Genomic DNA, 24,291 nt, shown 5'->3' on the forward strand with positions numbered 1-24,291 from the left:
TAGCTACTACGTTCTCATACAATAAAGTTCTCAATTTGTACAAAAATATATAAAACAGAATTAGAAGTGGAAAAACATAAGTATTTATTATCCTTAAACTAGTACGTGAAGCAGGAAAAATATTTCAGGTTAGAGAGGGTGGGTTGTAGCCAAAACAGTTGAAATGTCTTCTCAGAACAATCTCTGTTGGCTTTCTCCTCCATTCACTGATGTTCCCCATAAGATGCCATCAGAAATAAAGGTAAGAGTGGCACGTAAGCTGGAGAAGCTGCAGTTTTCACATTTCTAGATATGAATAAAGTGTAGATACATTCCAAGCACCAGTTGAAACAGGCACTAGAAGAAGAGAGCCAGCACCAAACTGAATTTAATTTAGGAAATGTTCAAAATAAGTAAAAAGGCACAGTCATTAGTCTTTATTAGCCAAACGGATCAAAATCTAGTTACCATGTTCTTCTCAGCAAGTTAGGATAGTGTCAGGATAAAAACAAAAAATCCAGTATTTAAAGTTGGGAGTGCTTAATTTTCTTGTATTCACCGGCTAGTATTTGAAAGACTTGAATTTGCAGTTGTTGTGGTCTTTTACCTGGCCCTAGACCAAACCAACCTAACTTACATCCCAACACACACATTTATTCAAAAAAAGGAAATCCCAAATCTCCAAAAAGAAAAGGAAAATAATGCACTTTGTTGGTAATGATGTAGTAAACAGTTTTCCATCTCTACTAGCCACATCAGCAGTGCATTCAGTCTTTCTCTATAGTGAAGAACTCAATCTGGTGTGATATATCCATCCTTTCACAGTCACTTCTGAAGGGGGAGTTGAGAAAGAACGTTGAGTACATATGTACCACTGAGTAGATTAAGTCCCCGTCCTTTACATTCTCTGTTCTGTTGAGCTATAATAATGGATGCCATAGTGGAGGGGCGAGAGCTAATTTCCGGGCGGTGGTGATGACAGGAGGGATGCGTCAGTAGATACTGAAGTCTCATTCCCAGCGTTGTGAGCCAGGGTCATATTCATTAGGGCACACCGTAGCAAAAATGTTTTGCAACGGAAAACAAAAATGAGCGTTTCTTATCGGACAAGCCCAGGTAGCCCCCCCCCACCCCCTATTTCAGTCCCTTTTCTTCCGTTTGATGCCTAATGAACACTATCCAGACTGTCGGGGCTGCTCTATTCAGCAGGTGGCGTCCACTGCGTTGAAGTTGCTGTCCATCTGGTGTCTGAAGGAGAGGCGAGCCTTGGTGGAGAAGTAGATCTGGGAGCCGCTCAGGCTGCTGCCCCCCTCGCTACCACACGACACCGTGGACAACAGGCGAGGCTTCATCTCATCTCTGGGGACTGGAGCCATGAAGTGAGGAAAGATGGAGGAATGGAGAGGGAGAGAGGTGGGGAGTAGAGAGGAGAGAGCAGAGTTATTGAACCAGTAGCAAACAATGTTTTATCATCTTCATTCTTTTTTATGTCTACATAGTGAGGGATGATTTGATCATGCTGTTTGACATACATAATGGTATGCGTCATCCCTCAGGTGTCTTTTTGTAACTTAAATGTGACATGATATAAACTTATCTGACATTAGAATTATCTAAATCTAATAGAGCAGGATCTTCATTACAAAGGTGTAGGTGGAATGAATAAATAAATAATGAATAAATGATTGACTGACAGTTATAATACTGTGGACAGTGGACAGTAAAAGAAGAACAGAGTGACATAAAACTCATTATTGACTTTCATAAGCGGAGCCCGGAGCAAGTCCTTCACTTTACCTAACTCTGACATACCTGGTTATATCACATCACTTGTTTCAACATGTCTTCCAAATATATGTGTTTGATAATCATAGATTATGTATGCAGCATACTATTAGTGCACAGACAGCCCTGGGATGTTCTACTGATATAATGATACTGTATGTAATTAACTATGTAATGGCTGGGGAGTTCTGACATAATGAGAATGCTAATGTGTATAATACTGTAAGTATTATATGTGGAAGGTTGTAGTTCTCACACCTGCCCTTTTCACTATGTAATGGCAGACAATGATAACGATATTGTGTGCAACTAACTACGTAATGTCATGTATAACTCTAATGTGTAATGCACTACTATGTAACGTAACTGGCAGCCTGTAGTTCTCTCACCTGCAGGTGGGGGGCACTGTTTAGCCTTGCATCGCTCTTTACAGCGTCTGTACCAGGGGAAGCACTGGAGCACCTTCACACCCATGTCTTGAGCTGAGGGGAGATGAGGACCACTGGGGAGAGAGAGAGAGAGAGAGAGAGAGAGAGAGAGAGAGAGAGAGAGAGAGAGAGAGAGAAAGGTATGAATGGAGGAGTGAGGGGAGAAAAAAATAGAAAACAGTCTTCTCCTGTAGATTTTTGTGTGTTTATCTGTTTCTGTTATCTTGACTTGTAGTTCCATAGCTTTTACACATCAGTTGTCTCAAATGCCAAGCCCTAGACGTTTGTTTGGATTGGAATGACTTCTGCTTTTATGAAATCATAAAATAACATACCAAACCACAACCGCAAATTCTTAGCCAATTGATTCATCTCATCACCGAGAGCCAAATCAGCTAGTCGATTGTTAAGGCTGTCACGAGAGACTAATAACTGTTTAACCTTGCCTTGATAACAGTTAACACAACAACTGCCCAACAAAACAAACCCACATTAATTCCCACAAAGCCTATGTGGCCACCGGCTATGAATGAACCTCTATCAACCAGACATTACTGAGATGATGAGTCTGATGGGTCTTTGTCTCATCATCACTCACAGGGTCGAACCATAATGGAATTATTCCTGTCCAGTCCACTAGGCCAGTGGAATTAATAATGAAATTGGTCCATTCTATAAGGGGACAAAGTGTTCAATGACATGACACAATGATGACTGATGAGGCTTCGCTAATCTCTGTCGTGTCGCTTGTCAGTAGACGCAGGCGAGCATTCACACACATAATCCAGTCAATGGACGTCAGTGGCAGGCAGATAGAGCAGTTGATTAAAAGCCTTGGCTTGAATTACACAGAGGTCACACAACACATACAACTCAGACAGGATAAGACAGGACCATCATACCATATAGCATTGTAGGTGCTTAGAGAGATTATATGTGCATAGAGAGATATAATGCTCATGTCATGCCAAGTCATGTCTTATAACCCTGAATTAATTGGCATTAAGTTGCATTCTATGTGAAAGTCAGAGAACTTTAACTCCATGGATCTCATTCTCTCTGCATTTAGCCAAGCAGTTATAATTACGCTGAAATGATTTCATGCAATACATTATATTTGCATAGTACACAAACACACACACACACACACACCCAAACCCTACTTTGATCTGCTCCTGGCCTACAGCTCTGCTCTTTGATCTCTGTGTGTGTGTGTGTGTGTGTGTGTGTGTGTGTGTGTGTGTGTGTCTGATTAGATTAATGTTTGTTGGGTCAATGGTTCATCTATTAACTTCTAACCTCAGGTCTTGTCAGTACTCTCCCTGTGTGGCCCTTGGAGATAAGATAAATGTGGGGCCCCTCTGTCAACAGCAATGAACAAACATGTAATTGATTACAATGTTAAAGAAATCGAATAGAATGGTGGTACTCAATTGAGCCTGAAGAGCTGTCTGGTAAAAACCTTTCAGCAGAGTGTGGTGTGTATAGCTGTCTATTCATTCAGTAGATCTCAAAATAAATACCCTATTTGACTGACACTTTTATACTGCTAGTTACCCTGTGTTCCACTGAGCTAATGTTAGGAGCCACCCGAATAGAACAGAGAAATGTAATGACTCTCTGTGGAAACAATCAAATTACTTTCTATTATAAAACCTCTCAAAAGGTCTTCCATCATCACAGAGCTCCATTTAGCTCTGCTCTGTGATAACATCAAGAGAGGGTGGAGGGGCTGCTGACAAAGTGACGCTTTCCTTGCAAACCCTTGCCTACACAGAAGCCTGTCACCGGACTCTGCTGTGACTGCAGACGTGCAATCTGTAGCTAAAACCCTCTGACCCGGTTATCACTTATTGTTGGTTAGGGAGTGAGTGTGTGTGTGTGTGTGCGTGTGTGTGTGTGTGTGTTTTCCTGCCTGCTACAGCTTTCTCTGCACTCACAGGGATGAGGTCATTTCATAAAGATGTGATAGCTCTCTCACACTCTCTCTGAGCCCCTTTGACACTTAGGGGTCAGGCCAAAGGGGGACTCATTTCAGTGTGACACCCATTCCACCCTGTTGAGAGTCAGTCACAATGGGTGAAAATAGCTTTCTCAAAACAACTCTCTCTGTTCTCTCTCTCTCTCTCTCTCTCAGGTGTGGCTCTGCAATCCATCCCATAGAAAGACACAGTGAATCCATTATACTAAGTTACATGTTGCTTGGCCAAGCACTAACTGTAGGAAGCTGGACCATGCCCACCTAAATCTCAGCTCTTCATTTCGACAGACACTGATGAATTTAGTCACTTAGGAATTCCTATGGGTGTTTAGGGCACCATTATAATTGGTGAGGCGCTGACTATAGAACATAATCTTGCTTGTTATTGTATGGGTAGTAGTGTAGTGTACATACGAGAGTGAGGGAAAGAGAGCGGGCTGGGCAGGAAAGATAACAATCCAGCAGTGTAGCCAAAGTCGCACAGCGATAATACATTCTTTGTGTATTAATAAACCACTCAAACACACTTTTTTTCTCTCTCTGGGTCACAAGCGCGCAAGCGCGCGCACACACACACACACACACACACACACACACACACACACACACACACACACACACACACACACACACACACACACACACACACACACACACACACACACACACACACACACACACACACACAAGCACACACAGACACAGACACAGACACAGACACAGACACAGACACAGAGACTAGATGGCCTGGTCAGTGGTGAGGAATTTGGGGCCCTGGTCATTACTGTCTGTAGTACAGCAAGTCTCTGGCAGAGAACAGCAATCACAGAGCCTAAAACAGAAAAACAACCAGCCCAGTCCAGTGGGGGAGGGAGAGAGACAGAGAGGGAGAGAGAGAGAGAGAGAGAGATGTAGAGAGAGAAAGGTAGAAATTGAGAAAGGGGGGGGGGGAGAGGGCGAGAGAGAGAGAGAGAGAGAGATAGGGGAGAGAGAGAGAGAGAGAGAGAGAGAGAGAGAGAGAGAGAGAGCAGGGGAGAAAGGAGTACAGTGGCCACCTAAACCACAGAGAGAGGGGGAGGCTGGAGCTAGGTCCCTTTTTCCTGTGTATGTTCCCTCTAAGTGCAGGATCCTGCCAGGCCAGGGCAAGGGAGAGTACTGTGTTGACGTGAGGGACGTGCAGCCCTGAACCATGGTTTTACTCACACACTGCCTGGTCAGTGATTGCTCAATGTTAATCAAATACTCATAGGTTTTTCTTATCGTGCACTGATTCTTCATAGGGTGTGTGTGTGTGTGTGTGTGTGTGTGTGTGTGTGTGTGTGTGTGTGTGTGTGTGTGTGTTCAATGTGATTATCCACAGTTTACTCTCAACACATTCACAGTTATTTATGTATATTGTATATTTGACAGATTACATACAACTGAACTGTATACAACAAAACCCTTTTTAAAACAGATGATTCATGTGTGTTCCTGCCTGGAATGTTATGTTAGATGGTTAGCAGCATGTAACAGAACCAGGAAAGTCAACGAGTATATGAGCAAACTCTACAAAAATCAGATTATCTGTTTTCCAACCTTTCCTACCTCCATTCCAAGACTTCAGCCACATGGGAGACTAAGGCCCGTCCAAGATGACACCATATTCCCTATGTAGTGCACTACTTTTGACCAGGGCCCATATGGCTCTGGTCAAAAGTAGTGCACTATGTAGGGAAGAGGGTGCTATTTGGGACACACCCTTAGAACGTGTGGCAGTGAGCCTGGGTCTGTAATGCCCCTGAAAGAAGCAGGGCCCCAGCCCAAGTACCTCCTTATCATGGACTATGACGCACCTATAGGCCTATTGGTTCCCAGTCTGCCCACTCACATTAGAAACCTCCCCCTTCTCCAAAACAGCAATGGAAATTGGAAAGAACTAATAACAACTCTTCAAATCTAATTACATTTCTCAATCTTGTCTTGTAGTTGGGTCAGATCTTTTTATTAAAATGTCCCTCTGGCCATTTTCCAATGTTGAATAACGGCAGGCCTATGGCAATTTACCCTTGTTCCAGAAGTAACCATATGTAACTCTGTGTTCTTGTTTTTATCGTACTGCTTTGCTTTATCTTGGCCAGGTCGCAGTTGTAAATGAGAACTTGTTCTCAACTGGCTTAACTGGTTAAATAAAGGTAAAAAAAAAAAAAAAAAAAAAGAGGGCCCCATTATTTGCATGCCATAGAGAGGGGGCCTTTGTGTGCGTGTATGTGACAGAGTTGAATGAAGTGACAGAAGAACAGAACCAGATGGGCTAATCCAAGCTTTCAATTAAACAGTGCATCACCTCTCTCTCTCTCTCTCTCTCTCTCCCCACCTCCCTCCCCCCACCTCTCTCCCCCCACCTCTCTATCTCATGATGGAAAACGAGATGCCCAACTGGATTCCTGAGCACTGAGCAGTAACCATGTGTATGTGATTATGTGTTATTTAAATACTTATTTTCTGTGTATTTTACTATTCTCAAATAAAGTGGCCCCAATTAGTTGCTTCTATTGGAAGTATTTTAAAGTATTTTCAGATGATTTCCTATAAATAGCCTATTTGAAAGTATTTTCAAATAATTATTTCAAATACTATTTTCAAATACCTGGGTTACATGCATGGGAGTGTATTTTCAAATACATGCCAATACTTTCCAAGTGTATTTCCAAATACATTCCAATATTTAACTACTTGTCTTTTCAAATAAAACATATCTGAATACTTACTTCGAAATGTATGTGAAATTAATGAGATACTTCAAATAGTATTTGAACCCAGGTCTGGCAGTACCAGAATTTGTTTCCATTCAAACTGTTTGTCTGAAAGCCGAGAGGAGAGGGTGTGGATGTAAATAATAAATATAGGAGTGTGTTTACATCACCGTGGAAGAAGGAGTGCTGACAGTAGCCTACTGACAGGAAGTCTATTCATTCATAAATCATTCTCTGCCTCAATAACATGTCGTACATAAACTACATTGTTTGGAGTCATCTGGAGTTGAGTAGAAAGAGTCCGTTTTAACTAAGATTGTATTGTCTGATATCCATGCAGACTCCATGTATTCATTAATCATCTCAGAGAAGGAGTGCTTATCTACGGTCAGTTTTGCCTTTTAGATTATCCTTCTCTGAGAGCTTTATGAATACGGGCCCAGGTCTAAATGCCAAATGATGCAGACAAATATTTAAGTCAACAAAAACACTAAACAATGTGCACTGTTAAGCCTATGATGAAGCTTGAGTAAGGTTTATGCTTGCCGTTCTCAATTTGAGGCAGGCTATACAGAAAAACGCACAGACTTGTTATTGCGGCTCTCATGGGACCCTCCCACCCAGACACACCTACACATCTACTACCGCCAAGTAAACAGCCCCACAGCCCGCAGGCCAGCTCCCTCTCTCAGAGGCAAGTTCGTTTTCAATAACAGTAGGTTTTTGGTCTTTATCTATGTGTTGTATTTTCTGCTGTAAATTCATTACATTTCTCCTCAAAAGTGCACTACAGTGAAATAAATAACAAACGCACGTTTTAACATAAAGAGAAGCAAGATAACCTACCTTATGTAGCTGCAACTTTGCAGATCTTGAAGAACAATGCGTAATTTTCAAGTAGGCTACCTATCCTACCATATCGGACTACTGGTTCCAATTCAATGGTAAATTCACCGTTTGCAACTTTGCTTGGTAGACTATCTGATGTCAGTTCAATGGCCAACTGTCGCGGGGCGAGCGTTCTGTTCCAAATGCGCGGTTGGTCGGTGCACTGGATGGCTACATGGAAAGGTTTGTGGAGCGCCTGAACTTTAAATAGCTAATCCCTAGAGCATGTCCACGAGAAACGCCTCCCTCTCTCCCTCACTCTCCCTCCTCCCTCCTTTTCTCTATGTCTTCCACAGCCTATAGAGAGCCCAGAAGGTAAACAAACACACATCCCCTTTCATTGGACCTATAGGTCATTGATTAGGCCTGCCTGTATATTGACATGGTATGAAGTATGACCATGAAATTATATAAAACTGCAGTGAAACAAAACATTATTGGTGTTTTTCAAATGGTACTTATGAAGTCCCACTCACAGAGACTAATCAGAGCAGTGGTTAGGTGAGTAGGGGATAATTGGGAATTCATTAGTGCATTGAGTGAATTGGTGATCTGCATGTGAATTAATGACTGGAGAGATAAATTAATGAACGTGGGAATGAAAGAGAAGAGTGTGAAATGAGAGAGCAAAAGAGAGATAACCAACTCCATGTCTCTCTTTCTCTTTCTCTCTCTCTCTCTCTCTCACTTGATCTCGCTCATTAATTTTTGCTTTTGGATCCTGCGTAATCCACTTGAAAGTACATTTAAATAGGTAATATTATAAAATGTTCGTCAAACGTTGGAGACCACATAATTGTGCCAGCATGAATATTCCCCTATAACCCCTATACCCAGTTACCAACTCAGTCCTCTCCTCTCAGCCGATTCACAACTGGCCCAGTAAGCACAGACAGGTAGAGTTTGTTTCCCTCCTAGTTTCCATGAATCCTATGGTCTGTATACACCAGCCAGCCAGGCCGGTACCTTTGGATCCGTGGCATCCTGTCGTGACGTGACGCGAGGGTGTTTACTTGGAAACAAACTTGGAGTCCATCTCTGCATCAAGTCAAAACAGAAGCTAACTGAACGAGTTGTATAAACACTCTCCGTGTTCTGAAACGCTTGAGTGAGTGGAGGAGAGGGGGGACGAAGGAGAGGAGGAGGAGTGGTGGAGAGGAGGAGAGGAGGAGAGGAGGAATGCAGAAGTGGAGGCTGTGTATTTTCACCGTGGCCCTCACACAGCTATCTAAACAGTGACTTAAAAGGCTGTTAACGTTTAATACATACATGTGATGATGAATTGTTGCTAATCTTCCAAGAGTTGTCGCTCTCAACCAAACGCACCTTTAAAGGAATGGCATCACATCATCTCTGGTATAATGATGCATTATGATGATCTTTGGTCAGCTATGTGTGACCTGTTGAAATGTTTATGTTATTGCTTGTTTATTAGCTTTGCATGCAAACCTTTAACAGGCTTATGGTTTATCCAGCCAGGGCTTCTGTCTCACTGTGTGAGGACATGGACTTACCCCGTCTGGTGGAAAGTTACTGGGACAAACTACAGAGGGAGGGAGAGTGATTAGAATTCAGAGTGACCAGCAGTAGCCCGGGCAACAGGCAGAATGACACTATAGTTCCACCACTCTTTTATATAGCAACAGATATAAAGGAATACAGGGTTATATTGAGATCAGCAATACACTGTATATTGAGGTAACATCTATACCTGTTGTACATTTCACAGCAACTTTACAGTATATGGCACACCCTTAGCATCACTCATCTCTCTCTCCTTCTCTCTCTCTCTCTCTCTCTCTCTCTCTCTCTCTCTCTCTCTCTCTCTCTTTCTCTGTCTCTCTCTGCCCCCCCCCGTCTCTATTTGTGTGTGTGTCTCTATCTGTCTCACTCTCTGCCCTCTCTCTCTCTCTCTCTCTTTCTCTCTCTTTCTCTTTCTCTGTCTCTCTGTCTCTCTCTCTCTCTGTCTCTGTCTCTCTCGCTCTCTCTCTCTCTCTCTCTCTCTCTCTCTCTCTCTCTCTCTCTCTTTCTCTCTCTCTTTCTCTCTCTCTCTCCCTCCCTCTCTCTTTCTCTCTGAATGTGTGATGCAGTGGTACATCAGTGAAGTGGACCGTCGTCTCCAGGTAGTGCCAGCTCCTAGTCAATCATTAGCTCACCTAAGTATGTCAGACTTTGTTTGCTGGTCATAGAATGAGGTGAAAATGCTCTTATTCTAAATTAAATGGATTCTTTATGGTGTTTGAACTGCATCCCAAATGGTACCCTATTCCCTACATAGTGCACTACTTTTTACCAGAGCCCTATGGGCCCTGTAGGCCCTGGTCAAAAGTAGTGCATTAATGTAGGGAATAGGGTGCCATTTGAGATACAGACCATAACACATGGAAGCAAAGAAGGAAGTGGCAGTTGGCAGAAAAGCAGTAGCTGAAGACTCTCTTCAACTCCAAACACCCCCAAGCAATGTTTTCCCAGTATGACATTGTTCTGTGCAGGAAGAAAGCCATTCCTCTGTTGCTTGTAAAATGTAAACTGTGTCCTTAGCCCTGCAGGTTCTTCTCCTTGTAAGGAGAAGAGTGTTTTTGTTTAAATTGGTGGTTCCATTGATCTGAAGGAATCACAGCGGTTGTGTCCGAAATGACACCATATTCCCTATATAGTGCACTACTTTTGATCAGAGTCTGGTCAAAAGTAGTGCACTATCTAGGAAATAGAATAGGTGCCGTATCGGGCAAAACCACAGTCATTATAGTTAGTGTATGACATCCAATATATCAACAACTGAGATAAGAGGACTCCACTCAAACCACACTGCGATTGGCTCAGAGTCTCATTGTGACATCAGATACACTCAGCTGGGCGACCAATCAGATATCGGATGCCAGATGGAGAGGAGAAAAGAAAAACAGATATGAAAAGACTTACATCATCCACTGCGAATCTTTGACCCCTCAGCTATTTATTTCACATCTGCCAGCACTGGCATCATGATTCCACTACCCTCAGTCAGGATAAGAATAGCACTGTTGTAACATAAATATGTGGCACAAGGGAGGGTAACGTGTTACAAGCCAATGACAAAGGCAGTGCTACTTGACACTGGAGTCATTTCCATAGAGAGGTTATGAAAGAGCACTTCCTCCCAGCTGCCCACTGCACTGAGGCTAGGAAACACTATCACCACCGATAAATCTTCAATAATCGAGAATTTCAACAAGCATTTTGCTACGGCTGGCCATGCGTTCCACCTGGCTACCACTACCCCGGCCAACAGCTCTGCACCCTCCACTGCAACTTGCCCATGCCCCCTCCGCTTCTCCTTCACACAAATACAGACAGTTGATGTTCTGAAAGAGCTGCACAATCTGGACCCCTACAAATCAGCTGGGCTAGACAATCTGGACCCTTTCCTTCTAAAACTAGCCACCGAAATTGTCACAACCCCTATTACTAGCCTGGTCAACCTCTCTTTCGTAACGTCTGAGATCCCCAGAGATTGGAAAGCTGCCGCGGTCATCCCCCTCTTCAAAGGGGGTGACACTCTAGATCCAAACTGTTACAGACCTATATCCATCCTGCCCTGCCTTTCGAAAGTTTTTGAAAGCCAAGTTAACAAACAGATCACCGACCATTTCGAATCCCACCGTACCTTCGCTGCTATGCAATCCGGTTTCCGAGCTGGTCATGGGTGCACTTCAGCCACGCTCAAGGTCCTAAACGATATTATAACCGCGATCGAAAATAGACAGTACTGTGCAGCCGTCTTCATCGACCTGGCCAAGGCTTTCGACTCTGTCAACCATCACATTCTTATTGGCAGACTAAATAGCCTTGGTTTCTCAAATGACTGCCTCACCTGGTTCACCAACTACTTCTCAGATAGAGTTCAATGTGTCAAATCGGAGGGCCTGTTGTCTGGACCTATGGCAGTCTCTATGGGGGTGCCACAGGGTTCAATTCTTGGGCCGAGTCTTTTCTCCGTGTATATCAATGATGTCGCTCTTGCTGCTGGTGACTCTCAGATCCACCTCTACGCAGACGACACCATTTTGTATACATCTGGCCCTTCATTGGACACTGTGTTAACAAACCTCCAAACGAGCTTCAATGCCATACAACACTCCTTCAGTAGCCTCCAACTGCTCTTAAACTCTAGTAAAACTAAATGCATGCTCTTCAATCGAACGCTGCTGGCACCCGCCCACCCGACTAGAATCACTACTCTCGACGGGTCTGACCTAGAGTATGTGGACTACTACAAATACCTAGGTGTCTGGTTAGACTGTAAACTCTCCTTCCAGACTCACATTAAGAATCTCCAATCCAAAGTTAAATCCAGAATCTGCTTCCTATTTCGCAACAAAGCCTCCTTCACTCATGCTGCCAAACATGCCCTCGTAAAACTGACTATCCTACCGATCCTTGACTTCGGCGATGTCATTTACAAAATAGCCTCCAACACTCTACTCAGCAAATTGGATGTAGTCTATCACAGTGCCATCCGTTTTGTCTCCAAAGCCTCATACACTACCCACCACTGTGACCTGTACACTCTTGTTGGCTGGTCCTCATTACATGTTCGTCGTCAAACCCACTGGCTCCAGGCCATCTATAACTCACTGCTAGGCAAATCGCCTTATAGGCTCATTGGTCACCATAGCAACACCCACCCGTAGTATGCGCTCCAGCAGGTATATCTCACTGGTCATCCCCAAAGCCAACACCTCCTTTGGCTGCCATTCCTTCTAGTTCTCTGCTGCCAATGACTGGAACGAATTGCAAAAATCTCTGAAGCTGGAGACTCTTATCTCCCTCACTAACTTTAAGCATCAGTTGTCAGAGCACCTTACCGATCACTGTACCTGTACACAGCCCATCTGAAATTAGCCCACCCAACTACCTCATCCCTATATTGTTATTTATTTTGCTCATTTGAACCCCAGTATCTCTATTTGCACATAATCTCTTGCACATCTATCATTCCAGTGTTAATACTAATTGTAATAATTTTTCACTATAGCCTATTTATTGCCTTACCTCCATAACTTGCTACATTTGCACACACTGTATATATATTTTCTGTTGTATTTTTGACTTTATGTTTTGTTTTTGCAGTGGGTAACTCTGTGTTGTTGTTTTTATCGCACTGCTTTGCTTTATCTTGGCCAGGTCGCAGTTGTAAATGAGAACGTGTTCTCAACTGGCTTACCTGGTTAAATAAAGGTGAAATAAAATACAAATAAAAAATGAACCTGCTATGGACAGTTTTATAATGGTTTACACAGTGACTTTATGAGGGGAGACTCTGTGTGGGTGTTATTGTCTCAAATGGCACCCTATCCCCTTCATACTGTAGTGCACTACTTTTGACCAAGACTCTGGTTTAAAGTAGTGCACTATACAGGGAATAGAGAGATGTCCCAACTAAGCAACTTCGACCTGCTGTCTTACAATACATCTGCTGTATATACAGTGGGGAGAACAACTATTTGATACACTGCCGATTTTGCAGGTTTTCCTACTTACAAAGCATGTAGAGGTCTGTCATTTTTATCATAGGTACACTTCAACTGTGAGAGACGGAATCTAAAACCAAAATCCAGAAAATCACATTGTATGATTTTTAAGTAATTAATTTGCATTTTATTGCATGACATAAGTATTTGATCACCTACCAACCAGTAAGAATTCCGGCTCTCACAGACCTGTTCGTTTTTCTTTAAGAAGCCCTCCTGTTCTCCACTCATTACCTATATTAACTGCACCTGTTTGAACTCGTTACCTGCATAAAAGACACCTGTCCACACACTCAATCAAACAGACTCCAACCTCTCCGCAATGGCCAAGACCAGAGAGCTGTGTTAGGACATCAGGGATAAAATTGTAGACTTGCACAAGGCTGGGATGGGCTACAGGACAATAGGCAAGCAGCTTGGTGAGAAGGCAACAACTGTTGGCGCAATTATTAGACAATGGAAGAAGTTCAAGATGACGGTCAATCACCCTCGGTCTGGGGCTCCATGCAAGATCTCACCTCGTGGGGCATCAATGATCATGAGGAAGGTGAGGGATCAGCCCAGAACTACACGGCAGGACCTGGTCAAGGACCTGAAGAGAGCTGGGACAACAGTCTCAAAGAAAACCATTAGTAACACACTACGCCGTCATGGATTAAAATCCTGCAGCGCACGCAAGGTCCCCCTGCTCAAGCCAGCGCATGTCCAGGCCCGTCTGAAGTTTGCCAATGACCATCTGGATGATCCAGAGGAGGAATGGGAGAAGGTCATGTGGTCTGATGAGACAAAAATAGAGCTTTTAGGTCTAAACTCCACTCGCCGTGTTTGGAGGAAGAAGAAGGATGATTACAACCCCAAGAACACCATCCCAACCGTGAAGCATGGAGGTGGAAACATCATTCTTTGGGGATGCTTTTCTGCAAAGGGGACAGGACGACTGCACCATATTGAGGGGAGGATGGATGGGGCCATGTATCGCGAGATCTTGGCCAACAACCTCCTTCCCTCAGTAAGAGCATTTAAGATGGGTCGTGGCTGGGTCTTCCAGCATGACAATGACCTGAAACACACAGCCAGGGCAACTAAGGAGTGGCTCCGTAAGAAGCATCTCAAGGTCCTGGAGTGGCCTAGCCAGTCTCCAGACCTGAACCCAATAGAAAATATTTGGAGGGAGCTGAAAGTCTGTATTGTCCAGCGACAGCCCCGAAACCTGAAGGATCTGGAGAAGGTCTGTATGGAGGAGTGGGCCAAAATCCCTGCTGCAGTGTGTGCAAACCTGGTCAAGACCTACAGAAAACGTATGATCTCTGTAATTGCAAACAAAGGTTTCTGTACCAAATATTAAGTTCTGCTTTTCTGATGTATCAAATACTTATGTCATGCAATAAAATGCAAATTATTTACTTAAAAATCATACAATGTGATTTTCTGGATTATTGTTTTAGATTCCGTCTCTCACAGTTGAAGTGTACCTATGATAAATATTACAGACCTCTACATGCTTTGTAAGTAGGAAAACCTGCAAAATCGGCAGTGTATCAAATACTTGTTCTCCCCACTGTATCTAACACCACCGCATGACTGATAAGGGCATTTTCATTTATCTATACAGTATGCCAAATGCAGTAAACTAAATGGGGGGACTAATGCTATTCAATGATCAACAAATGATCAACATTTGAATCAAAGCCAGTAATTCAGATATGAAACTAGTCAGATCAAGTCTGGGCCTGTGTGTCTAACATGTGTTTACTCTTCTCACTCACTTCTCTCCCACTCCACGCCTCCTCCTCCTCCTCCTCCTCCTCCTCCTCCTCCTTCAGACCTCAAGATGTTCCCAACTTTCCACACATTCAGGCTGTTGTGGGTTTTGGCAGAGGGCCGGGATAAGGGGGCCTGGGGGACAAGCCGGTTGACGTCGCCCTCGGCTGGTTCCTGTGTCCAGCAGCTTGAGGACATGATGTCCCCCTCCCTCCCTTCCCCAATCCCTCTTTCTTTACATTTAAGAGTCTCCAACTCTCTCTCCTCCCACTTTCTCTCCTCCTCCCTCTCCTCTCACTGTCCCTTCTGCTCCATTACATCCTCCTCAGTCCCCAACTCTCTCTCCCCTCTTCTTGTACCCTCACCGCATTATTGTTTTTATTGTACTCATTTTTCTGGTGCAAATATTTGTCTTACTTTCTAACTCTGCACGGTTGGGAATGGGCTCGTAAGTAAGCATTTTACTGTAAAGTCTACACCTGTTGTATTCAGCGCATGTGACCAATACAATTGTATTTTCTTTGAACCAACCAACCAGCAAACCAAATAACTATTTACTAAAACAATGTACATATTCCTTGAACTGTTTCCTAGAACTATGATGTCTAACACCAATATCATAAACTCAGAAAAAAAAAGAAACTCACTGTCAACTGCGTTTATTTTCAGCAAACTTAACATGTGTAAATATTTGTATGAACATAGCAAGATTCAACAACTGAGACATAAACTGAACAAGTTCCACAGACATCAGACATGTGACTAACAGAAATTGAATAATGTGTCCCTGAACAAAATCAACAGTAACAGTCAGTATCTGGTGTGGCCACCAGCTGCATTAAGTACTGCAGTGCATCTCCTCCTCATGGACTGCACCAGATTTGCTCGTTCTTGCTGTGAGATGTTACCCCACTCTTCCACCAAGGCACCTGCAAGTTCCCGGACATTTCTGGGGGGAATGATCCAACAGGTCCCAGACATGCTCAATGTGATTGAGATCTGGGCTCTTCGCTGGCCATGGCAGAACACTGACATTCTTGTCTTGCAGGAAATCACGCACAGAACGAGCAGTATGGCTGGTGGCATTGTCATGCTGGAGGGTCATGTCAGGATGAGCCTGCAGCAAGGGTACCACATGAGGGAGGAGGATGTCTTCCCTGTAACGCACAGCATTGAGATTGCCTGCAATGACAACAAGCTAAGTCCGATGATGCTGTGACACACCGCCCCAGACCATGACGGACCCTCCACCTCCAAATCGACCCCGCTCCAGAGTACAGGCCTCGGTGTAACGCTCATTCCTTCGACGATAAACGCGAATCCGACCATCACCCCTGGTGAGACAAAACCGCGACTCGTCAGTGAAGAGCACTTTTTGCCTTTCCTGTCTGGTCCAGCGATGGTGGGTTTGTGCCCATAGGCGACGTTGTTGTCGGTGATGTCTGGTGAGGACCTACCTTACAACAGGCCTACAAGCCCTCAGTCCAGCCTCTCTCAGCCTATTGAGGACAGTCTGAGCACTGATGGAGGGATTGTGCATTCCTGGTGTAACTCTGGCAGTTGTTGTTGCCATCCTGTACCTGTCCAGCAGGTGTGATGTTCGGATGTACCGATCCTGTGCAGGTGTTGTTACACGTGGTCTGCCACTGCGAGGACGATCAGCTGTCCGTCCTGTCTCCCTGTAGCGCTGTCTTAGGCATCTCACAGTACGGACATTGCAATTTATTGCCCTGGCCACATCTGAAGTCCTCATGCCTCCTTGCAGCATTTACATTTTTACATTTTAGTCATTTAGCAGACGCTCTTATCCAGAGCAACTTACAATTAGTGAGTGCATAAATTTTTCATACTCTCTCTCTCTCCTCCCACTTTCTCTCCCCCTAAGGCACGTTCACGCAGATGAGCAGGGACCCTGGGCATCTTTCTTTTGGTGTTTTTCATAGTCAGTAGAAAGGCCTCTTTAGTGTCCTAAGTTTTCAAAACTGTGACCTTAATTGCCTACCAACTGTAAGCTGTTAGTGTCTTAACGACCATTCCACAGGTGCATGTTCATTAATTGTTTATGGTTCATTGAACAAGCATGGGAAACAGTGTTTAAACCCTTTACAATGAAGATGTAACGATCCCGGCAGTCTGAGTCGGGTCCTGTCTGGTGACTAGTTTTTTCCTGTTCGTGATCTCCAGTTTCCCGAGGGTTCGGGAACGCTCCGGGGAGCTCTCTTGTTTTCCGCACCTGCATCCCATCAGCAATCTGCACACCTGGTCCTGATCATCACCCTTCTTAGGCTCTGGCCAAACATCCAGTTCCTGCCGGATCGTTAGCCATGAACAGTAGGTTTATCAGAAGTATCAGTCCTAGAGTTTCTAGCGTTAGTTTTGTTGTTTTGTACCTTGTTGGTTTATTGTTTACTTACCTCCGTTTTTGTTCCATCTGCAGTCACTCGTCCGGACCCTTCACCCTACCTCTGCCTGATGGTCGGCGGCTGCCGAGCCATCACTGGACCAACAACTGCACCCTCAACAACTCATCCACGCCCGCCCGCTCTGTTCCCTGGATTATTCTGCACCTTTTTGAATCTGTAATAAACCCTCACCTTCGTTCAACTCTCCTTGTCCTGGTCTGCTTCTGGGTTCTGTCTGAGGGAACCGTGACAGAACGATCCGGCCAGTTATGAACCCAGCGGACCTGGACTCTGTTCGCCATGCCATTACCCATCAGGAGAAGATGTTGGGCCATCATAGCACGGTACTACAGGAGATCGCGTTGTCAGTTCGGAACCTTTCTACCGGTCTGACGGAGGTCCAGAACCACCGCAAGTTTCCGGTGGAGGATCCACTACCGGTTTCACCCATCTCGCCTGCCGCTTCTGGAGCTGGGTCCTTCCGTGAGCCCGAGGTTCCGACGCCGGATAGATATGAGGGGGAGCTGGGAAGATGCCGTTCCTTCCTTATGCAGTGTGGATTAGTGTTCGATCTACAGCCCTACTCTTATGCCACAGACAAGGCTAGGATAGCCTTTGTGATTGCGTTGCTGCGTGGTCGAGCGCTGGAGTGGGCTTCAGCCGTTTGGGAACGACAAGACCCCTGCATGGCTTGCATACCAGGGGTTCACGGCCGAGATGAGGAAGCTCTTCGACCATTCCGTCCGAGGGAGGGACGCAGCTAGGCGCCTGTTTTCGCTTCACCAAGGAACTCGCAGCGTGGCCGACTTCGTGATCGAGTTCAAGACGTTGGCGGTGGAGAGTGGGTGGAACGAGGAGTCTCTGCAAGCGGCCTTTTACCAGGGTCTGTCGGAGCAGCTCAAGGATGAGTTGATCTCCTATCCGGAGCCTAGTGATCTGGACAGCTTGGTAGCCTTGTCTATTCGGGTGGATAATCGAGTCCGAGAGCGAAGGAGGGAGAAGCAATGGGGTCCGTCCAATCGATCAACTTCTCAGTTCCCAGTCGGGTCGGGTGGTGGACCAGAACACGTCGATCATTCTCCACCACAATGGATTAGTGGAGAGGTCCTCTCTCCCGATTCTGAACCCATGCAAGTGGGGCGGCACGGATTAACCAAGGAGGAGCGTCAACATAGACGTAAGACCAACTGCTGCCTCTACTGTGGTAGCTCGGGACATTACATCTCCACTTGTTCCCGGCGGTCGTCAAACTGCCCGGCTCGCTAAAGTTGGGAGGACTTTTAGCGAGCCAGTTTCAACCTCTCAGTACCTCTGTCAGACCCCGTTTCCCGGCTACCCTTGTGAACAGGAATCAGAGCTTAGCGCTTAACGCTTTTATCGATTCAGGTGCCGATGGAAGCTTTCTTGATGCCGAGTTGGTGGAACAGCTGGGGCTTTCCAAGGAGCAATTGCCGGAAGCCATTGAAGCGACCACTCTGAACGGCAGTAGTCTGGCACGTATCACGATGAGGACTGAACCGGTTAAGATGCGGTTGTCGGGGAATCATTCTGAGATGATTTCATTCTTCATTCTGCCGTCTTCCCATGTTCCTCTGGTCCTTGGATACCCCTGGCTGAAGGAACACAATCCCACGTTCGATTGGGTGACGGGCAAGGTAACGAGTTGGAGCCTTGATTGTCATGCTAACTGTCTCAAGACTGCCTGCCCCCATTCGGTTCCCAGTCAGGTGATTGAGGCTAAACCCCCAGATTTGTCCCTGGTTCCCGAGACATATCACGATTTGGGGAAGTTTTCAGTAAGCAGAAGGCTCTGTCACTCCCTCCCCACCGACCATATGATTGTGCCATCAACCTGGTCCCTGGAGCTGTCTACCCCAAGGGAAGGTTATACAGTATCTCCCGACCTGAACGTGAGGCGTTGGAGACCTACATCAAGGAGTCCCTAGCTGCTGGTCTCGTTCGTCCTCGTCATCACCCCCTGGGGGCAGGATTCTTCTTTGTGGGTAAGAAGGATGGCTCTCTTCGACCGTGTATTGATTATCGGGGGTTGAATGACATCACGGTCAAGAACAAGTATCCCCTGCCCTTGATGAGTTCTGCCTTCGACTCCTTACAGGGTGCTACGGTGTTCACCAAGCTAGACCTCACGCAATGCGTATCACCTGGTCCGGATCAGAGAGGGGGACGAGTGGTTGACGGGTTTCAATACACCGATGGGTCACTCGAGTATCAGGTGATGCCGTTTGGACTGACCAATGCTCCAGCGGTATTCCAGAGTATGGTGAACGACGTCCTGAGAGATATGATCGGTCTCTTTGTGTTTGTTTACCTGGATGACATTCTGATCTTCTCGAAGGAACCTTCCGACCACGTCCAGCATGTCCGGCAGGTTCTGCAGCGATTGTTGGAGAATCGCCTGTTCGTGAAGGCCGAGAAGTGCGAGTTTCACGCCCACACGACATCCTTTCTCGGGTACATCATCTCCAGGGGAGAGATTAGGATGGACCAGGAGAAGGTTAGAGCGGTTCTGGAATGGGCCCAGCCCGGTACGAGATTGCAGCTCCAGAGATTTTTGGGGTTTGCGAATTTCTACCGCAGATTCATCCGGGATTACAGCCGTGTGGCCGCTCCATTAACTGCCTTGACTTCCAGTATCAGGACCTTCAAGTGGAATCCGGAGGCGGATCGAGCGTTTCTGGATTTGAAGAGGCGATTCACCAACGCACCGATTCTCTCTCAACCGGACACGGCCCGTCAGTTCGTCGTTGAAGTGGACGCGTCTGATGTGGGAGTTGGCGCCATCCTGTCGCAGCGATGCTCCACGGACAGTAAACTCCATCCCTGCGCCTACTACTCTCGTCGCCTTTCGCCTGCGGAGAGGAATTACGATGTGGGTAACCGGGAGCTTCTCGCGGTGAAACTTGCCTTGGAGGAGTGGCGCCACTGGTTGGAGGGGGCGGAGCAACCGTTTATTGTCTGGACTGACCACAAGAATCTTGCTTACGTGCAATCGGCTAAACGACTCAACTCCCCGTCAGGCCAGGTGGGCGTTGTTTTCGGACGATTCAAGTTTTTCCTGACGTTCCGACCTGGGTCTAAGAACGGCAAGGCGGACGCCTTGTCCCGGATGTTCTCCAAGACGGAGGAGAGTGGGTCCAAGACCGAGACAATTCTCCCCGGAACTGCGTCGTGGGAGCAGTTATGTGGAAGATTGAGGAGGAGGTGCTGGCGGCCCTTCGGACTCAGCCCGGTCCCGGTAACGGTCCACCCGGTCGGTTGTTTGTGCCTGAGTCGGTTCGTCCCTGCTGTCCTCAAATGGTCCCACGCCAGCAAGATGGCTTGTCACCCTGGCGTGGCTCGGACAATGGCGTTTCTTCGCAGACGCTTTTTGGTGGCCTGCCATGGCCGAGGATACTCGGGGGTTTGTTGCTGCCTGTCCAGTGTGTGCGCAGAATAAGAGTACCAATCGGCCCAGCTCTGGACTACTTCACCCCCTTCCTATTCCCCGGCGACCATGGTCGCATCTGGCCCTGGACTTCGTCACTGGGTTGCCCGCTTCTGAGGGGAACACGGTCGTTCTGACTATCGTGGACAGATTCAGCAAGTTCGCCCACTTTGTGCCTATTGCCAAGCTTCCCTCTGCCTCGGAGACGTCCGAGATCCTGGTTAGGGAGGTTTTCAGGGTCCACGGTTTGCCCAGTGATATCGTTTCCGACCGTGGCCCTCAGTTTACCTCTGCTGTCTGGAAGTCCTTCTGTTTGGCCATTGGAGCTACAGTCAGTCTCACATCTGGTTTTCACCCCCAATCCAATGGTCAGGCGGAGAGAGCCAACCAGAAGATGGAATCCACGCTACGCTGTCTGGTCTCTTCCAACCCCACCTCCTGGGTCTCTCAGTTGCCTTGGGTTGAGTATGCCCACAATACTCTCCCCTACATCTGCCACTGGGATGTCTCCCTTCCAGTGCCTGTATGGCTACCAACCTCCCTTGTTCCCTTCTCAGGAGAAGGAGCTCTCAGTGCCTTCTGTTCAGGCCCATATTCGTCGTTGCCACCGGACCTGGCATCGGGCCAGAAAGGCACTCCTTAGAGTTTCGGACCGGTATCAGCTCCAGGCGAATCGTCGCCGGATCCCCGCTCCCACCTACACCATCGGAGATAGGGTCTGGCTGGCCACACGGGATCTTCCTTTACGGACTGAGTCTAGGAAGTTGTTACCGGAGTTCATTGGTCCGTTTGTGGTGGAGAAGGTGATCAATCCAGTGGCAGTTCGACTCAAACTACCGAGGACGCTCAGAGTCCATCCCACCTTTCATGTCTCCTGCCTCAAGCCTGTCTTCCTCAGTCCTCTGTTGCCTCCTCCGCCTCCTCCTCCTCCTCCTCGGATGATCGGAGGTGGTCCTGCCTACACGGTGCGTCGCATCATGGATGCCAGACGGCGGGGCCGGGGTTTCCAGTATCTCGTGGACTGGGAGGGGTATGGTCCTGAAGAGAGGAGTTGGATTCCGCGGCGACAGGTCCTAGATGCTGACCTCATCAGTGATTTCTACCGCCTCCATCCTGGCGCTCCGGGAGGTCCGCCCGGTGGCGTTCGTCGGAGGGGGGGTACTGTAACGATCCCGGCAGTCTGAGTCGGGTCCTGTCTGGTGACTAGTTTTTTCCTGTTCGTGATCTCCAGTTTCCCGAGGGTTCGGGAACGCTCCGGGGAGCTCTCTTGTTTTCCGCACCTGCATCCCATCAGCAATCTGCACACCTGGTCCTGATCATCACCCTTCTTAGGCTCTGGCCAAACATCCAGTTCCTGCCGGATCGTTAGCCATGAACAGTAGGTTTATCAGAAGTATCAGTCCTAGAGTTTCTAGCGTTAGTTTTGTTGTTTTGTACCTTGTTGGTTTATTGTTTACTTACCTCCGTTTTTGTTCCATCTGCAGTCACTCGTCCGGACCCTTCACCCTACCTCTGCCTGATGGTCGGCGGCTGCCGAGCCATCACTGGACCAACAACTGCACCCTCAACAACTCATCCACGCCGCCCGCTCTGTTCCCTGGATTATTCTGCACCTTTTTGAATCTGTAATAAACCCTCACCTTCGTTCAACTCTCCTTGTCCTGGTCTGCTTCTGGGTTCTGTCTGAGGGAACCGTGACAGAAGATCTGTGAAGTTATTTGAATTTTTACGAATTATCTTTGAAAGACAGGGTCCTGAAAAAGGGACATTTCTTTTTTTGCTGAGTTTACATGTTTTTTCTCTCTTGTCGCTTTTTGCTTATTATTTACAACATAGCTCAAATTCGTCTGTACCCGGCGCTCCATTTAGATGATGAAGCTGCGGTGGCGGCGATACTAATGTGATGCTGTTGTATAAACTCTATTCATGGTGCATCAACAGACTGTAACACACATGTTTAGAATGTGGAGGCCTGGCTGAATCGAGAGCTTGGGACTAGAAGGTTCCATCTGCAAAAAGATGATTCTGAGATAATTGGCGTTAATATTCCGAAACCTCATTGGTTTGAATGGTGTCAGCTATTTCTATCTCGTATTCTTTTGAACTTAACAACAGGAATTGGGGTATTTATAGTACTATATAGGTAGAGAACATTGAACAGAACAAGGCTATGTCAATAACTACATTAGAACACAAATGCAGATAGAACCTTTTAGTCCCAAGCTCTCATGATGTCGTCATAGTAACATTAATAGTGACAACAGGTGCTCCTCCTTGAGAAGCAGGCAGAATATGTAGTTGGTTTGGACATTGACAAGCTTTGAAAGGTAATCTAGACTCTTCTCTATTTCAAAACAGCTTGATGTTAGGATCTGTTATGGATGAATTTGATAATCTACCCAGATACATAAGTAGTGGAACATTTTCATATTAGAGAGAGTAGATGTGTACTGTACAATGGTCATACTGTGAATGTTGTCTTAGGCCAAAGTGTCATACTTTTAAAGAATGTCATATTTTGATCATCTAGAAAACATACTCTGCACGATACGATATACTTTACCGTCCATTAATTTGGAAATTAATTTTGTGAAGTCGGCATACGAATACACAAAACAATACACTATAATACCTGTTGGCACAGACCTGTCCTGTCCTGCCCTGTCCTGTCCTGTCCTGTCCTGCCCTGCTCTGTCCTGTCCTGTCCCGTCCTGTCCTATCCTGTCCTATCCTGTCCTGTCCTGTCCTGTCCTGTCCCGTCCTGTCCTGTTCCGTCCTGTCTCGTTCTGCCTGTCCTGTCCTGTTCTGTCCCGTCCTGTCTCATCCTGTCCTGTTCTGTCCTGTCTTGTCCTTCTCCATTGTATCTTTGTTGTCCTCCTTCTGTCTACTCTGTGGGTTAGCACCCTATGGAGAGATGGCCCAACTAAGCAACTTCAACCTGCTGTCTTACAATACATCTGCTCTACATACCTAACACCACCGCATGACTGATAAAGGCATTTTCATGTATCTACACAGTATACTAAATGCAGTAAACTAAATGGGGGACTAATACTATTCAATGATCAACAAATGATCAACATTTGAATCAAAGTCAGTAAATCTAATACGAAACCAGTCAGATCAAGTCTGGGTCTGTGTGTCTAACATGTGTTTACTCTTCTCACTCACTTCTCCCCATCTCCCCCTCCCACACATCCAGGCTCTTGTGGGTTTTGGCAGGGGGCCGGGATAAGGGGGCCTGGGGGACAAGCCGGTTGACGTCGCCCTCGGCTGGTTCTTGTGTCCAGCAGTTTGAGGACATGATGTTCCCCACCCTCCCCTCCCCGCTCCCTCTTTCTTCCCATTTATGAGTCCCCAACTCTCTCTCCCCT

At 46.3% G+C, this 24,291-nt stretch overlaps 1 protein-coding gene across 2 annotated transcripts; it reads right to left on the reverse strand.

Moving 5' to 3' along the window:
- Positions 1 to 404: 404 nt before the first annotated feature.
- Positions 405 to 8,859, reverse strand: LOC123482979 (uncharacterized protein C17orf114-like). Of its 2 annotated transcripts, none has more exons than XM_045212234.1 (3): positions 8,763 to 8,859; positions 2,154 to 2,266; positions 405 to 1,345 (listed from the first exon to the last, which is right to left on the reverse strand). In XM_045212234.1, exons 1-3 carry the CDS (start codon positions 8,777 to 8,779, stop codon positions 1,182 to 1,184), a joined length of 294 nt encoding a protein of 97 aa, XP_045068169.1. In that variant the 5' UTR covers positions 8,780 to 8,859; the 3' UTR covers positions 405 to 1,181. The 2 variants fall into 2 exon arrangements, with proteins under 2 accessions (XP_045068169.1, XP_045068170.1); XM_045212235.1 differs by lacking the exon at positions 8,763 to 8,859 and adding an exon at positions 7,755 to 8,172.
- Positions 8,860 to 24,291: the final 15,432 nt, after the last annotated feature.

This window comes from Coregonus clupeaformis, unplaced genomic scaffold (assembly GCF_020615455.1).
Source record: "Coregonus clupeaformis isolate EN_2021a unplaced genomic scaffold, ASM2061545v1 scaf0001, whole genome shotgun sequence".
Classification (NCBI taxonomy): domain Eukaryota; kingdom Metazoa; phylum Chordata; class Actinopteri; order Salmoniformes; family Salmonidae; genus Coregonus; species Coregonus clupeaformis.

Bases quoted from the DNA above. Each gene is read 5' to 3' on its own strand.
- LOC123482979 (XM_045212234.1), bottom strand. The intron at 1,346-2,153 runs GTGAGAGAACTA...TCATGGCTCCAG, and splicing joins ACAGTGCCCCCCACCTGCAG to TCCCCAGAGATGAGATGAAG.